The following is a 17,354-nucleotide window of genomic DNA, read 5'->3' as shown; positions in this document are numbered from 1 at the left end:
TAGTCTCGGACAACGGTCTCACACTCTTCCTCTGACCCTCTCTCTCTTAATCCACCTCGCCCCTTCAACCTTTTCCCCCGCCACCAGTGTCCGCCCCATCTCCGCTCTATGTGTGAAACTTGCTGCTAAATCCATCTCAGCCAAGACCACCTAAGCCAGACCAACAGATTGGTAGCCCCCCACTTAAAACTGAAGCACTCAGATCTGGGCACCCACTGCAGCACATGCCAACAAGGCGGCGTGGAGGAGGTTGGAAAAGGGATAAGGGGAAGGTAGATAAAGGAGTTGGAGAACATATGGGGAAATGAAAATGGGAATCGGATGCAATAAACATGCATGACTTTGAAATACATCACCTTTCTCACTAAACTACACTCAGTTTATCATCTCATGTACCCACTAACTCGCTCTGTGGCTCTCTTAATTGGCTTTACTCATGAATATCCCTTTCAAACAGCAAACCATCCACTACGGACATTGTTCCTCTATTCAGCCTCTGCCAACTGCCATGTGCTCTACAGAGGCCTCTGTGCTGTGGCCCCAGCTATACAACAAAATGTGTCCTTGGCCTCAAGACTTTGAAACAGGACAGGATCTCTGTGACGAAACAAGGCACAGGTCAAGTTGAGCTCTGGAGCCGGTCCATCGCAAAAAGCAATAGTTCCGTGTTTATGATATGTGCAATAACGAGGCTGTGATGACATCATAATAAATAACAACAAGCAAACAGCTGTTGTTGTCTGCTCGTCCTTCTGTGTCTCATCTGCCCTGCTCAGAAAATGTAGTCCAGTGCGTCTGTTTGCAGACTCTATAACTCTCAGCTAAAATCTAAACGTTGAACGCAAGTGTAGATAGATTTGTCTCTTCGGCAACATTAGCAGCCCCTCACCACCACTTTCTCTCTCTCTCACACACACACACAGGCACACACACAGACTCTATTCATAGGGTGTGTTGGCAAATGTTGAAAGATGTCTCTAACACTCCTGCCTAATCTGTTCCCTAAGTAATGGCACTCCAATTAAACTATCTACTGGAGTGCTCCTTGCCTTAGGACAATGCACTCCAGTGTGTAGGCTCACGCTCCTCAACAAAAAAAGAATGACTGAAAGAAAAAAAATTTTTAAAAAAAAGAAAGGCAGAAAAAATGACAGAAAGAAATGCAGAGAAAGAAAGAAAAAAGAAGAAGGAAAGAGTAAGGGCAGCGTCTGTCGATAGCTTTCTGGTCTACACAGCCCTTTGCAACAGTCTGACACTGAGTGTCTTAGATTGGATTTTTTGTGCAAAAAGGAAAGTGACATGTCAGGTTGTTGATTCAGTTGATGAAAACATTGCAGGTATTGCAGGCACTGAATGTGTGCTCCTGTGTCTTATTTCTGGCAACATCACTCTGCCTACAGGTCCTACTTTTGCAGAACTAGGTACTGACTCTTTTCTTGCAGCCAGGCAGTGATTGCCCTCTGATGGCAGCCTCGTATCATTACACAAATAATCTGCAGCCAGGAATCTCCATCTCCACTAAACTGGGCAGCATGTATGTTTAATTATCATGTAAAATGGTATTGTATTAAAATCTTAAGTAGAATTACAAACGTATCGTCAGCAGTATGTACTCAATGTTTCAAAAGTAAAACTATCTCCTTTGCAGAAAAATATGACCCATGACTGATTTTTGTATATGACCTTATTAGATTAATACTAATGAACAATGCTCATGAAGCATTTCACTGTTGTGCAGCTAAGGTGGCAAGAAAATCTAGAGTTGAGAGTTGAGAGTTTAACTTTTGCTCCACTTTTCTCTAGTGTTTGCTTTTTTCTGAAATATTGAACACTTTTACCTCTTTGGATCTCAAACAGTTACAAAGGAAATCGCTCTCTCACCTCATATACACCTGAAACATGAAAACTAGACATTGCTTTTTTGTAAGTGATCACAAGCAAAAAAATAGCTTGTGAACCAGTGGATTAACTGTTAACAATGCAGTCAAGTATAATTACCATATAGTGGATATGCTCAAGTAAAGTCAAATACCTCAAAACTGAACTTAAGCACATCACCTGAGTCCATGTACTGTCCACCACTCCACCTATTGGCAGTTTAGTTAAAATTTGGATTCTGCTTCTAAGGAAATAAAAATGATAAAAAAAAAAAAAAAAAAAAAAAAAAAAAAAAAAAGATTAAAATATCAAATTAAACAATGCAGACGTCTCTTTCAACTTCTGTCTTCCACTGCCCTCTACTGGAGAGTCCACTGAAGGCCAGTGAGCAATGTGACCCACAGGGGCTTAAATATATATTGTTATGATATTGTAAAATATCCCAAAACAAGACAGTCTTTGATCCTTTCAAATCAGATTTTAGAGAAGCGGACACCATGGTGTGACGAGAACCAAAATAGCTACAGATACTCAAGATACTGGGCACATATTGAGATTTCCCCACTGGTTCCTTAATATAGCTCCAAAATATTTACACTTAAAGTGCTGCTCAGACTTTGTCCCATCAAATTACTATCATTATAATGTCTACAATTTATTTATTTCTAATAAGAACAATAATAATAAGAGCTTCAGTGTGGCAGCTTTAACTAACTCTTTAATAGGTGATTGTTGAGGCTGGGTCCTTGGAGAAAGGGATGGCGGTGGAGAGAGGGACGAGGGGTGTTGGATCCCTGACTGGGACAGAGACATTGGATGGTGTGTTTTTCTCATTTTCCTGTTTAAACGTCACACTGAAAACTACACTTTTTACACTTAGGTAAAGTTTTATCATTCACATTCTGGATATCAATAACTCAAACTATAGCACAGGGTAGCTCAGTCAGTGTACTCCCATCCGTGTTTGCAGAGCAAAAATCGATTAGTTATATCATGAATTCATTTAACAATGAAGTAATATATTTCCTGAAGGTTATGTTTCACCAACAATTCCAGTTAGACCTCTCTGTGTCAAAGCCTGTCAGTAGATTTCTTGAAAGAATCGGTAAACAAGGGAATCAATCAAACTAGCTCCACGTGTACATAAATACGTCATAATTTATTTGACATACATGGACAGGCAACACCACAACCTCACCTCATTTTATATGACATCTTCATTTTCAAGTGGTCGGCAGAACACCTCTCATTATAATAATTTCAACGAAGCAACAGAACAAACAAATGAGAAGATAGAGGCTTTGTATGGCCAGAATACACCAGTCTGTGTAAATGTCTTTGACAGATGGACACACACTCGACCTTGATGGATGCAATTACACCATGGCTGTCTCAAGAAATCAGACACTACACAGACTGAAATGAATATAAAGAAAACAGTCTTACCCTGAGCTCTTCTAACAGCCTTTCTGACATCAGCTTCAATCAGAATATAACCAGGAAATGTCTATCACACACATCTGCTTCACAGTACTACACAGTCGGCTCTGTCGTGCCAAGCATTAAGGCCACAGTGTTCGTGTGACTCCTCTGAACCTGGCCCAAGGTGCGTGATGTGTGTGTGTGTGTGTATATGTGTGTATGTACACACAGTTGGTATTCCAGGTACCAAAGCTCATAAAGGGGGTGGTTGGTTAAAGGGGTTGTTCAGTGGAAAGTCTCTCGAGGGTCGATCTCTACCCCTCACTCCCACTCACTTCACCACCTCTCTAGCTCCATACCAACGCTTTCGAGTGAGAGGAGTTCAGCTGCACGTGTTCATAGTTCTCTCCGTTTCCCTGAAATCAGAGACAAACATTCATCTTGCAAAACTGCTTTCACCACAGTGAGATTTTCTTCCTGTTAAAGTAAATTCATGCTGTGACTCTCACCTTGGATGCTATGGCTTTGAGTTTGCCAAGTAAAGAAGGTTTTGTGTATACGACTTCATCCTCCATGTCTCCCTCATTCTCCCCCTCCATCACGGCACAGCTGTCAGCTCCTGGCATCTCACACTCCTTATTGGCAGACATCACCAAGCGGGAGTACTTATACTCCAACCTAGAAAAGAGACAAGCGACAGAATCAATACTGTCAGAAAAAAAACAGAAGAGGAACAATGCTGTCCATGTGAATATTGACAAAGAGGGTGACGTGACAAGGAAAGAATGGCAGCAGGGATGGGATCAAACAACAGGAGGTTGGAGCAGAGGAAGAGATAAAGCAGGAATTAAAGCCAGCTGGTGGGAAAGTAAAATACAAAAGACAGGAAATTAGGAAGAAGAAAACGGGAAGTGACAGGAAGTAGGGAGGAAGAAAGAAAAGATGGGAAGGTGAAAGTAAGGAAGGACGACGAGGAGGAAGACAAGAGTGTAGGGAAGGTAGAAAAGTGGGATAGGACGTTAAGAAGCAATACAGGAAGGAAGTAGAAGAGTAAGTAAAGAAAAAAAAAGGAAAGAAAGAAGGAAGGAGATACAGGATGGGAAAAAAGAATGGTACCTTTTGTTCTTCTTCCAGAAATAGCAGGTGAGGGAGACGAGCAGCACTGTAGTGAAAGTTCCCAGTCCAGCACCGAGCCGTATCCAGAACTCCATCCCCTTACATAGCAACGTTTTCTTTTCCGGCAGGGTGACACCTCCTATACACAGCTTGGGCTCAGTCCACACATACAGCAGGTCCTGAGGATCAACATACACATATACAGCATTAAATAAGAATGTGGCAGAGCCAGCAGGCGCACCGAAAATTGTATTTATAAATTCTCCACACATATGCTGCAGTCTGTAAGACAGTGGAGAGTTATCAATTGTTTTGGCTTTACTCCACTCTACTGCATTTCAAGTGAAACAAAGACTGTTAAAGTGCTGACTGTGAGCTTTAAGGCTGTTTGCATCCATATTGGCTGAATGGATGTGTGAATCACAACCCTTTTTACGCTTGGAGGCTATAATTTCTACACAGTCCGCCCATAAACACCCTCAAATTAAAAGCTGAAAGTCAGCAATTCATTTCAATTCCAATATGATTCACTCAAGAACCAAAGCAAATCTGTCCCAGCACTTATAAAATACATGCACACACCTGGTGTCTTCCCCTGCAAGCTCCCTCTATCTGATGGTAGTCTCTCTCTGTGCATGTAGGACACGCTCCTGAGCTCTCCCATAAGAAATGAAAAGTGCAGCCATCGCATGTTCCTGCAGGGCACTGACTGGAAGAGCCAAGCACAAGCTGTCATTTGTACACCACATCACAGCAAATAACAATAATAATAACTTTTACAGTGTCTTTCAGGAATGCAGCTCAAAGTGCTTTACAACAAACAAAATTACATGCACCAAGTACTTCACATAAAAAAGAATTAGAATGAACAAAAAAACAGGGATAGAAAATTAATGTAAAATAAAGAATAAAAAGGCTGCATCCCCAAATTTTCTTTTGTCTGTTCCTGGAAACCTCTAATAAAACAGCAGCAGATGATCACAGTGCTCTTGAAGGCAAATAATAAATGAAGGAGGTAGCGATGTAGCTTGGTCCTCGTCCATTAAGGGCTTTGTATACAAGGAGGAAGACCTTAAAATAAATTCTGAATGTTACAGGAAACCAGAGCAAAGCTGGACTAATGTGCTCTCTCCTCTTGGTTCTGGTTAATAGCCGAGCTGCAGAGTTTTGAATGAGCTGAAGTCTCTCAGTGTTTTTTCAGGAGGCCAGTAAATAGTGTGTCACAGTAATGGAGCCGGCTTGAAATAAAGGCAATCAGTTTTTCAGCATTTTTTTTTTTTATTTATAAATGTTTGTACTTTAGCTGTTTCTAGGGTGGAAAAATTTGTTGTTTTCATCACCTTCCAGATGTGGAATCTGAAGCGTGGACCTGAATCTAGGACAACAACAAGATTTGTAACCTCAGATTTAATCCAGGGAGTTAATCTCCCCAAACTGTTTAACAGTATGTCTCTTTTTGTTTTAGGGCAGACAAGTAGGATTTCAGTTTTTCCCTCATTTAACTTTAGTAACCCATTGTTGCTCATCCATTTATTTATTGCAAAAAGACAGTTAATAATAAGCATAGCTGCAGTGTCGTGTGGTTCAGCAGAGATGTACAGTTGTGTGTCATCTGTATAGAAAAGATAAAAGGTTACATGTGATATTATACAGGCAGACTGATGAAGTTTTAGTACCTGGGAACTGAAAGATCTCCTTTAGTGCTCTTTACCGGGTTACAGCGAAGTGTCACCACTGCGCTCCGACCCAACTCGCAAGACGAGGTCGCCTCCAAGGACCTTACCAAAGAAACACAAAAAGAAAGACAGAACCTTAGAGCTCTGATTTTATTTATTCATTTATTTATTGACAAAGAACATCTGAAATAATTGCAGTACCTGTAGTAGAAGTTGACATCAGGGACTTTCTTGGAGGTCGGGGGGTACAGCTCCGGTCTCGCCCTTATTCCATCGAGTGTATTATCTACTGTCACTCCTGTTAATAAAACCCAAAGAAAGACTAATTCAGCACGACTTTTATGTCCTCTCTTCTGTAACATTAAAAGACGAACAGGACCAGACTTTTTCTCGTCTTGTGTTTTCAACTTTTAAAGCAATGGGAGCAGTACAAAACATACCAAATGCAGCTCTCCACACTACCACAGTCTGCATCTTACACTCACTAACCCAAGAATGTGTCAGCCAGGTTCATGGACTGCGAGGAGAGTGCCGTGTGGAAGCCTCGTCCATTTGCTGGGATTATTGTTGACTGACAGATGAAGGTCTTGACAGCGTTTGCTCCTTCGCCTTTCTCTCTCTGGGAGTCGGCGATGGATAGGTCTGTTACGTTGTCTGTGCATACTGCCAACTGACCCTTAAAAAAGAAAAAGAGCTAATAGACTGGGCATTGCATTCATGCGCACAAACCCCAAAAAGGGCCATGTTTTCTGCAAGTGTGTGTGTTCTCATCTCTTCACACCTGTCCTCCACACAGGCTGATATTGAACTGGTGGAAGTACTTGGTTCCTTTGGAGGTAAAGCTCGGACCATTCATCAGCGACCCCACAGACCCAAGGAGGCTGAAGTCAAAAGTCAGAGTGGTGTTTCCCTCTGTGTGGGTGAAGTGACAGTCACTGTAACATAAACTGTGGTCCTGTTAAAAAAGAAAAAAATACAGTTATATTGTTGTGCGTCATAGATAATAGCCAAAAACAAATGATTTGTAGAGCTAGTTTCCTTCCCCAAACAAACAGACCTTGTCGCTCTTGCTGGCTGGCCCACAGGGTTTGCAGGCATCTGGGCCCGGCGTGGCGTGAGATACGAGGTATGTGTTACGTGGACACTCTGTGCACTGGCTGGTGGGTGTGTCTATATAATGTCCAGGTGGGCACGGCACACAAGTAGAGCTGGAGGGTTGTGTGCTGAGGGCACAAGCCCGGCACCCAGAGGACACTCCATCAACAGCGTTACTCACTAAGATGGAGTAGATTCGTGCCACGTCGTTGACTCTCCAACGTACCTGAGAGAGTACAAGAGACACAAAGAGTACAGAATGAACAGCAGCATTGACTCAGTGTGTTTTGCTGACAGGTATAAAAACAAACTAGCTTTTCCCACAAACCCCTACATGAGTGGATCACAACATACAGTGCTGCTGGTTTATACAAGATGGCCACATTCCTGCAAAAGAGGCGATTTAACAAAAGCAACTGGACATTTTCTCCAATGTTCATGTGTGGTGCAAGGTACTAAGTGAGCACACTGATGAAGTAGTCTGTTTGATTTATGGTTTAAACGATAACACCACCTCAGAAACGCCTGACAGAAGGGAGTGTTAGGTGTACCAAGTGTGGAGTGCATTTACATCACTAAAGACTGTCCCAGCTGTTGTTTGAACTTGCTGACTGAAGTGCTCTGAAAGCCCGTCACAAGGTTTTTCAGAGCTTTCTCATTCCTGGACATAAGACAATGAATATGAAGGTTCAACCAGAAGACTGCAGATCAGGCTTCCTGGTCTTTGAAGGACTAATCCTGGGTCAGTGGCCTGACCTGCACGGCTCAGGACAGAGATTCCACATACATATGCAACATTAAAGTGGTTTAAAACTATGGGGATATAAACTCATCCTTCTTCTGCTGATCATGGTTTCCTACTGCAATTCATGAATTTGGTAATGATGAGAATATTACCAGATTTTCAGTGTCTTTATTTATGATTCAGCATGCTGTATGTTAAAGTAACGAACTCATACTTACATCTGAAGGTTGGTTCGTCCTCTGGAAAGCCCATGTGTAGGAGACCGAGGCATTCTTCGTCATGACGTGTGTGTAGGTCTGTCTTGTTTGTGTTTTCTCCCATAACTCCACCACCGTAGTACTCTTCCTGTTTACATCCTAAAAAGCGCATTCACTTCATTCACTTCGCCTGTGTAATAATGTATCATATGCAGCACACTGTAACACTTGTGAGGAGCTATTCTCACCATCATGAAGTAGAGCTCGCAGTCAGCTGTGCACAAAGTTTCAAATTCAAACGTGATGCGGCCAAACTCTGTCCCAGAATGGCTCGACGTAGGGAGCCTGATGGCAGAGATGAGTGGAATTAGTCACGACAAAAAGAAACAGACTGCTCAGTGAAGAGAGTGACGGAGACTGAAAACACAGCGTGACAGTACTTACTTGAAGCCAGGAACATGGATGTTGAGGATGAGGTAATCATTATCTGAGCTTCCTGATCCACTCTGGATATGATCACCTGCCACCTCCCAGCCTGAGAGACAATATAATAATAATGATGAATTTTATTTGTAGAGCACCTTTCACACAAGAAATGCAGCTCAACAAAGGTTACAGCAAAGAAATCACATGAAAAAGACAAAATTAACATAATTTTTTACTAATTACTGCAATCTCAAGAGGTTTTGGTTTACTCGTTTTGCTACCTTTGGTCGGAGCCAGGCTAGCTGTTTCCTCTTCTGTCCAGTCTTTGTGCTAAGCTAAACTAATCATCTCTTGTCTTCTCTCTTGAGTGGTATCGATCTCTCATGTTACTTTTAGTAAGAAAGTCAATAAGTGTATATCTGACAATGCTGAAAAATCCCTTTCAGAGAAGTATACATGGAGAGAAATTCCAGCACTACTGGCCATATAGAGATACAAAAAACACCCACCATTCATGCTGTCGCATTTGGTGTTGCCCACATTGAAACAGGAGGTCTTCATGTTTGCAGGAAGAACGTTCCACCATTTATACTCGTAACCCAAGGTAGGCTCAGTGCCTGCCGGACACTGCGTACATGCTGCGGGAAGAACACAATGGAAAACACAGAAAAATCAGGAAACCTCACTGAGCAAAATCAGAAGTATCTGCAGGAAGATGACAGTGAGAAAAACAATGCAAATCAGCAGAGTTCTCAGTACGTTTCATCCCATCAGAATAGGTCCCAGGTGGGCATGGGGAGCAGGTGGCTGTGTCATTGTTATAGAAACCAGGGTTGCAGGGGGGGCAGGGCTCTCGCTCTCCACTTGGAGGCAGCGGCTCAGCTCCAGTCACACCCTCCAGGCAGATCCTAGGTTCAATCCACTTATACATGACCTGCGTCTGAAATTACAGAGGTGAAAGGTGACAATAGAACAGAACCTGTGATTACAGAGCGGGTCATCGCGGGCTGTTTTAATCCAGAGGTGGCCTCTTTTCTCTCACCTTGCCCTCGTGGTCACACGCTGTGTGGATCTGGAAATAGTCCTTCCTGGAACATGGAGGTCTGTCCTTGCACACGGAGGATCCCTCAGCTTGGAAACGAAAAGTTAAAATAAGGCAAAGTAAAATTACATTCGCCCAAGAAAACTCATTTAAAAAGAGCAACTGCAAAGTAAATCTGATGATTTACCCAGAAATCTACAAATACTGTAGTGCTTTAATAAATAATAACCTTTTGCAAAGAGTTACACATAAAAGATATCACATTAAGTCATTTCAACTCAAGAATCCAAACGAAACATTGAACCATTCAGTGGAAATAGAGTACAGTAAAGCAAAGCATAAGATATGTGATGCAAGATGTGAATGTAGATGAGAAATAATGGAAGAATAGAAAGAATAATGGGCTCCTCAGACCATTTTGGCAGGAGAGTCAAAACACTGAAAACAGCAGTGAAGCGAAGGGGTCTTACAATATTCATAAAGAGGTGGACTAAATTAAACATGTTAAAATCCTAAATATGCAAGCCTTCTCAGTCACTTATTGGGGATTTTACTAAACAAAACGTGCACTCGCGGCATCACATGACAGACATTTTAACCCGCTGATAGGAACATACTGTGTATCAAGGCAAAAAAAAAGGACATTCAGCACAGCTTTAACTGCTTTACATGTTGGAAATGTATGCAAGTAAATGCCTATTGGGAAATGTACTAAAATAGATCAGGGAGCACATTATTTTATCCTCAGAAACAGCATATTAGAAAACAAATTTGTAAAATGTAACACAGGAGCATTGTGAAAAATACAAGAGCATATCCGCTACATCATCCGCCAAAATCTGCTGCTCCCTTGCGATCACACAAGCCCTCCGCACTGAACTAACAAGCATGTTTCTTCTTCAAAAGTTTGACTAGTGCGGCTGAAAATAGAACAAGCTCTCTTTCTATCCTTTGGCTGTGTTATGTGCTTCTGTGAGCAGCACTGATAACAATTAGGCTACACTGAGTACTGCACTGCAGCGTCATTATGTTGTTCCAAGGATTCATCATAGAGTAGATCTGAAACGCTGAATACGTCTTTTTCTGTGCGTGTGAGTGTGTTCCCACCTGCATACTGAGTGGTGATGTTACAGGGGGTGCAGGAGCTGGCACCGTGGCCAGAGTAGGTGTTCCGAGGACAGGGGTCACATGTGGAGGAGCCTGGGACGTGGCTGAACGTCCCTGGCTTACATGGGAAACACTGTGATGTGTAGGCGACTCCTGGTAGAAGGAAATGACAGATAGAGAATGGAAAGGATTTAATATTTGATTTGTTATTGATTAACGAGAGAACGGGGAAGAGAGAAATTCGTTACTGACCTTCTATTTGAATATTTTTCAGCAGAACAGGCTTCACCACTTTGGTCCCCATCAGGACTCCACCTGTCCTCCAGTACAGGATGTTGGTGCCAGATTTCAGGTTCACCTAGAACACACATGATTTCACATGTTATCAGTAAAGCTGTGGCATTACGGGGTCAGTGCAGTAGTTAAGAGAACACATTTATTTAGAAGACCAACACCAGTTACCAAAGATCTTAAAGATGTCCTCTGTGGCTTTTGTTCATCTTTCCTGCATGAAACACTCACCGTATGGGTCGCCCATTCTCCATGATTGGTAAGCTTGAGCCACTTCGTATCAGCAGACTGATCCATCTCCTGACATTGGTCATTCTGGATCTAAAGCACACACAAATGATCAGCTGTGTTTCCTGTCCACATGGCTGTGTTCTATAGAAGTACCCCAGCAGTAAGTCACTGACATTGACCCAGCATACATAATATGCTGGAGGAGCCCTGGAACTGGTTTTTCTAAATGGAATGCAGCCATCAATAATGTTACTGGGCTTCCCCGCTATGGTCACCCTGCTGTGAAGAGAGTGTATTACCATATTCTGAAACACAAAGTCTTTCCTGGAGCACTTTCACACAACCAACTGCCGTCATGTGAGACAGATAAATGTCAGCTCACAACAGACAACAGAAGAGCTATTGTTACACTTAACTGAGGAATCTCCGTCCAGAAAGTGTTTTTCAGGGTTCTGATAGACATACAGCATCAGATGTGGGTATATAGTATATATTATGTGTCGCAATCTGATTTCCAATTGGATCCTTTTTTTCCATTAGCATTAACATTAGCATTGTACCATTAAATTTTTAGGACTTTAGGAATGAGATTTCAGAACAAAAAGTACTGACGTACTCTCACAGGAGTACAATAAACATATTACTGGCGGTGTATACAAAAAAAGCACTAAACTCACAAAGAACTCAAACAGCAGGTTGTTGTCTGGATACTGGTACTCAAAGCTGACCGAGCCTTGTTTCTTCAGATGGACAGCATAGATGAGCGACACCGTGCATTCATCCCTGTTGGACTCCAGATAGTTTCCTTGAGGGACCCAGGACGAACTGCAGGGAAAAGGACAGAAAATTAATTTTACACTTACAATCTGGCTTTCAGCTTGTCTTACGACCCACTCACACACCTGTTGCAGGTGAGCCTGTCATCTCCGTGGGGACTGTTTTCCAGCGAGGTTGCCAGGCTACTGAATCCAGCAGGCATGGAATCCCACTGGTCGAAGCGGATACCGCTGCCGAGGGAGTAGCTTCCTGCAGCACACCGGGTGCACTCCTGAGCCGACATCTCTAGGAACTCCCCAGCCTCGCATGAGAAGGCTGGAGGATGCGGAGAGGAAGTACAGAGGGACGGGAAGAAGAAGAAGAATACTGAATAAGTTATTTCCCAACCTTCTTTGCATTCTCCTTTGAGATCACACAATATAAAAATCACACAGACTTAAGATGACAGAAGACGACAGGTCATGCAAATTGTAGCTGCATTTAGTCTAGTGTAGCCCCAGTGATGAAGAACCTTAATCCTTGTATCCTGTTACACACTCTGTCTGTCTCTGCACTTCTTTTTTTCCACTGAGCCATCCTGTCTTCTGCACCTGCCAGTGTTTTGACAGCATCAGCCTTTCCTCATACCTGATCTGTTCAAATGCTTATTGTGATGTCTCTTTATGCTTCAAAGGAAGCAATGCAAAAAAAAAAGAAAAAAGTGTGTTGCTATGCAATCTGTGTAGCACCCTTCCTTCATCTGAGGGTAAGTCGCTTGCAGAAAGTGCTTGTACGTGTGATGTGATTTAAGAACAGTTTGCTGTGCTGCTCACTTTCATGGTGACATAATTAGACGGTGAGAGATAACTCGATTGACTGGGCCTCTTGCACTGCATTATGGTGCAATGGACAGCGTCATCATATCCTTTGTTCAATTTCTATGAGGAAACAAAGTTCTGGTGTTCTTTCAGTGAGGTTGAACAGAAAGAAGGAAACAGAAAAGGGTGTTAAGAGTTTAAACTTTACAAATGCAACATGAAGATGCAAACTGCTGCAAGCAATGTGCAAGGAACTTTGTTGTGAAGGTATATTAACATACCTCATGATAAGCTATTTCACTTCATAATGAGGTTCTCTCAATTTGAGAATAGATTGCATCTGATGCAGTTTATACATGTAAAATATCCACCTTAGACAACATCAGTGCCCATTATTATGCACCCTATGTGTGAGTGACCTTTCAATTATCTTACACACAGATTTCACCAGTGATAACGTCAGTGCAGCCGTTAATGAAGCAGTGTTGTAACAGCGCAGGGCAAACCTGTTCCAGGGATCTCTAACAAAGAACAAACTCGTGTGACCACCTTGTTGCACATCAGTGTGCTTTTACACAATTAAAGTCTGTCTTCCTGGCTCCATCGTGATAAGGCGGTGATAAGGTCACTTGCAACAAAAAGAGGAATTTAACACTGCCTGTGACTCACCTCTTAGCAGGTCTGTTTCCATGGCAAAACATTAGCAATCACAACTAGGGAGTTGTGAGTGCTTTACCACGGGCCTCTGGAAAACTGCTTCCATTTAAGAGCACCAATTCTGCAAACACACTGTGTTTTTAGTCTAATGGTTTAGAACTAAGAAACTTTGTTTGGTCAGATTTCCTCGTGGTGACAGATGAGGTTACTGCACCTCATACGAGACTCACACAGCATGGGTTATTAAAGATGGGGTTTGCACAGTAAACCAGCAGAGAGCAATTATGTGACAGTGTTTTGCTCTGAGATTATGGGCCTGTGGTGCTGCTCTGCGGTTGGTTGGAGGGTATCCGAACAGAGCCAGTCAGGTTGTAGTGGTGGAATTTCCAGGCCACCGATAAGAAGGTGAGATACACACATCAACTCTCTTTCTCACACACACACACACTTACTGCACTCTTTGCCGCGTACTGGCTCTGGTAGTCCAATGCAGGCTCCAGGGCTCTGCGGGATGGCCACTCTCCACCGAGATCCTGTGCCGTCACACTCTGTGTACTCAAAGTAGTAGTCCAGCTGCCAATCACACACACACACACACAATACATCTGCATAAGAAATCAGTCGCCACAACAGACCCAAACAATGAGCAAATGTAGTCCAAAGGCAGGTCAGCAAACCTCACACCGCAAGCGGCCTCCACCCAAATCAAAACCCTGAGTCATCTCATTCTGGGTGAGAATGTTTTGCAAATCAGAGCAGGCCACTGCATTAGCACCCAACTCTGAAATTAACTTCCCTATCCAGCTGCTCAGGCTTACAAAACATGACCACCTGTTATGCTGTTATCTCTCAAGCACACCACTACAGCCACTCTTCTGCCCTGGATACATAACATACCATCTCCACGGCGATGGGAACAGGGGCGATGGCGGCAGGGGGCTGCTGGTTAAACAGCCAGCATTTCACATTTTCAAGATGGACACTAATGTTCATATTATGGTTGTAATCTGTGGTCTGGAGTGAAAACCATTAGCGTGGTATTCTCGCCCCCACAGAGCTTCTCACCATCTTTCTGTCTACAGAGGAGGGTGGCCTAATTTCTGACAGTTTACATAATGTCGTTCCTTGAGCCAAACCAGATTTTGACACCACAGCACATGCAGGCTGCAGCATGTGGAGTGATTTTCTCTGCTATCTAAGGGTCTCGCGGTAAAGCTCGGTCACACTGATGAGAAACGATGAGAGAAAAGTGGCGACTGGAGCATAATTGTTGACCAAACTGAATATTTTAACATGATTTTAGCAGCAGAGACTCAAAACACAATAAATCTACCAGGAATAGGATGAATTCTGAACTCTGCTGCACCCATTACGTCTGGTGACTCCTACAAGAGCTGTGGTCAACCACTGACAGATGGCAGACTTTCACTTCTCATCTCACACCACAATTCAGCACGTCCACTCCTGAATGCAGTTCATGAGATTGAAACCAAGACAGTGGCTCTGTTGTCATATGCTGTCATCCCAGGCAACAGCTCAAGCACAGCAGCGCCGTCATTTCACACCATTATAGGCCTTAACGGGGGAGCCGCAGCCATCTCTCTGCCACTGTGAACACAGAGATTGAGACAATAACTTTGAGGAATGTTGCTCCTCTATCTTGGGACTGTGTGTTGTGTGTGTGACTGGGACTGCCAGTCAGGGCTGAGGAGGTGTTGAGCTGAGCCAGACCAGAGGACAGGAAAGGCCAGTCCATGCAGGAAACTGATAACAGCCTGAACAGCACTGAGTGGTGAAGTTCAACACACACCAGGCCTCATCAGAGCTGCATGCTCCTCCATGCTGCTCAAACTTGATCACTGTACAAAGAGAGTAATGGTTAAGGTGATTCTGATTTGTTTTAATGTGTAATTCTATTTATTTGCTTGGTCTTCCCACCTGCTACATGACGAGGGAATCGCACCATAAATCAGGCCGGAAATGTGTCATCAATTTTTAATCGTACGTGATTACTGAATTACCTTCTCCCTGTCTGCAACCGCGGCAGCCCGATCAGTGCGTTTTCTAATTGCCCTTCCCAGAAATCCCCAGCAGTGAAACAGAATGAAGCCTCGTTGATCGACTGTGGCATCTCTCACCTCACTACACTGCCGCTGTCCTTTGGCCCCGTCCATCAGCCGGAGCGTGCAGAGGATGAGAGCGCAACTGGCGACGAACCAAGCTGAGGACCGCATTGTGGATCATGGAGGGGGAGATGAAAGAAAAAAAAAAAAAAACACAACAAGCAGCTCGATCCAGGAGAGATGATTTATCGTAAACCTGAGTCAGATCAGTGCTTGGTCGGATACAAATCGACATCTGCGTCTGTCTCTCCCAGTCGGCAGATTGTAACCCTGACCACCTGCGATTATCCTCAGATTTTGCGCTCCAGGGTTGCCTCATCACAATCAAGACGGCGAAATAAGAGGACTTCCGGTTACGGTTTTCAAAGTAAAACTCGCGACGCACGCATGCGTGAATGATCGGTCACCAGTTTATTCTTACATGATTGTTTGGTTTTGTTTTTTTTCAATAGCTGTGATATAATTTCGTCACTGTGCAAACAAGTGTTCGTTTTATGCAATAACCCCGCCACTTTCCGTATTAGGACCCATTTGTTGCTTTAATTTGAAGGTAAATAGTCGTACATCTGGTATCTTCTGCGAACTTGACGCCGCTGTGTGCGTGTGCCTTTAACCACCGGCTCTGACGCGTCTATGACGTCGCTCAGGAAATAATAACGTTTTGTTATCATGCAGCTGTCATGACAAAACAATAAACAAAACGATGTGCGATGTAACTTGTAAGCTATGTGTATTTAGGTCATGTGGAATATTGTAAAATTAAGCGCCTGAGGCAAACGTAGAGTCTCTGTCCAAGTCAGTGTTGCATATTTGTTTGAGGCAAATGTCGATGCGAGAATAGACATTTTTTTTAATGGCGAGGCTGCATTTTGTTGTCATCTTGAAAACAGCCTCGATTGCATGCAGTGTATTGTTGTCTTAATCATTGTAGTCCCCATCCTCGACCGCCAGAGGGAAGCCAAGCTCTGTAATGGTTCATCATTACTGCAGGATGGCTCACTTAAGGGCTTTGTGTTATTGATCTGCCTATAATAAGAACGTTTAGTTTGAATTTTGTTTTCTTGTGCCTAAATTGAATGATTTTCATGGACATGAGAGGCTTACTGGCTTCTGTGAAGGCCTGGCTTAGTGAGCAGACTCAGCTGTGCAGGGCCTGGTACTGCTGCCTGCCGGTAGGAGGCCAGTTTTATACCTCATAGGGTGTGAATAGTTGATGAAAATGAACACAATAACAACTGTGCTGGTAAGGCTTAATGCATCATGCAGAGGCAGAGTGAAATAAGGTCACACAAGAAATGTGTTACTGTAAAATACAGTGAAAATACTCTGCATTTATATAGCATCTCTGATATAAACATACAGCCCAAATCGTTCACAGAGCAAGATTAAAGTAGCACAGACAAAGTAGACAGGAGACAACAATAAATAGAATTTCTCAATTACCACAAAAAATAAAATGTAAAAAAGTAAAAGCTATAAAAGCCAATGATTGAGACTTAAAAGCTAAGGCAACAAATGATGAGGCCCCAATCTAAAAGGACTTGTCTTGAGGTTTCTTTTGAAAATGTCCACAGAAGTATAGAAGAAATGAAAGTACCTTTCAACTAAGACATCTTGAGTACAGTTATTTTAATCAAGCCTGCTGCACCAGTGTATTGTTTACACAGAGTGATAGTGAATATATGGGTTTAAACTGTACATTTCAGGGGTCTGCAGAGGGTTATCTGTTTCAAAAAGATGAATTCCAACATCTAACACCACCTTTTAATGTAGT

General features: G+C 42.9%; 1 protein-coding gene across 1 annotated transcript; it reads right to left on the bottom strand.

Annotated features, from left to right (window-relative positions):
* Positions 1–3,018: 3,018 nt before the first annotated feature.
* Positions 3,019–15,914, bottom strand: elapor2a (endosome-lysosome associated apoptosis and autophagy regulator family member 2a). The gene is made up of 22 exons (XM_076734010.1): positions 15,596–15,914; positions 13,910–14,030; positions 12,129–12,318; positions 11,904–12,051; positions 11,227–11,316; positions 10,957–11,062; positions 10,705–10,857; positions 9,598–9,686; positions 9,315–9,495; positions 9,065–9,193; positions 8,574–8,664; positions 8,378–8,474; positions 8,151–8,288; positions 7,150–7,413; positions 6,874–7,047; positions 6,582–6,768; positions 6,294–6,390; positions 6,093–6,194; positions 4,999–5,125; positions 4,417–4,595; positions 3,810–3,978; positions 3,019–3,716 (listed from the first exon to the last, which is right to left on the bottom strand). Exons 1-22 carry the CDS (start codon positions 15,689–15,691, stop codon positions 3,648–3,650), a joined length of 2,997 nt encoding a protein of 998 aa, XP_076590125.1. The 5' UTR covers positions 15,692–15,914; the 3' UTR covers positions 3,019–3,647.
* Between the last annotated feature and the right edge of the window lie 1,440 nt (positions 15,915–17,354).

Source organism: Chaetodon auriga, chromosome 6 (genome assembly GCF_051107435.1).
Source record: "Chaetodon auriga isolate fChaAug3 chromosome 6, fChaAug3.hap1, whole genome shotgun sequence".
In the NCBI taxonomy this organism is placed as follows: domain Eukaryota; kingdom Metazoa; phylum Chordata; class Actinopteri; order Chaetodontiformes; family Chaetodontidae; genus Chaetodon; species Chaetodon auriga.
Note: the sequence above shows the minus strand (reverse complement) of the source record. Positions and strands in the feature narration are given on the sequence as shown.

Coding starts and splice junctions, on each gene's coding strand:
- elapor2a (XM_076734010.1), bottom strand. CDS start 15,691: ATGCGGTCCTCAGCTTGGTTCGTCGCCAGTTGCGCTCTCATCCTCTGC. Junction 12,052..12,128: donor GACAGGCTCACCTGCAACAG/GTGTGTGAGTGG, acceptor TTTTCCCTGCAG/TTCGTCCTGGGTCCCTCAAG. Junction 8,289..8,377: donor GCGAGCTCTACTTCATGATG/GTGAGAATAGCT, acceptor TGCGCTTTTTAG/GATGTAAACAGGAAGAGTAC.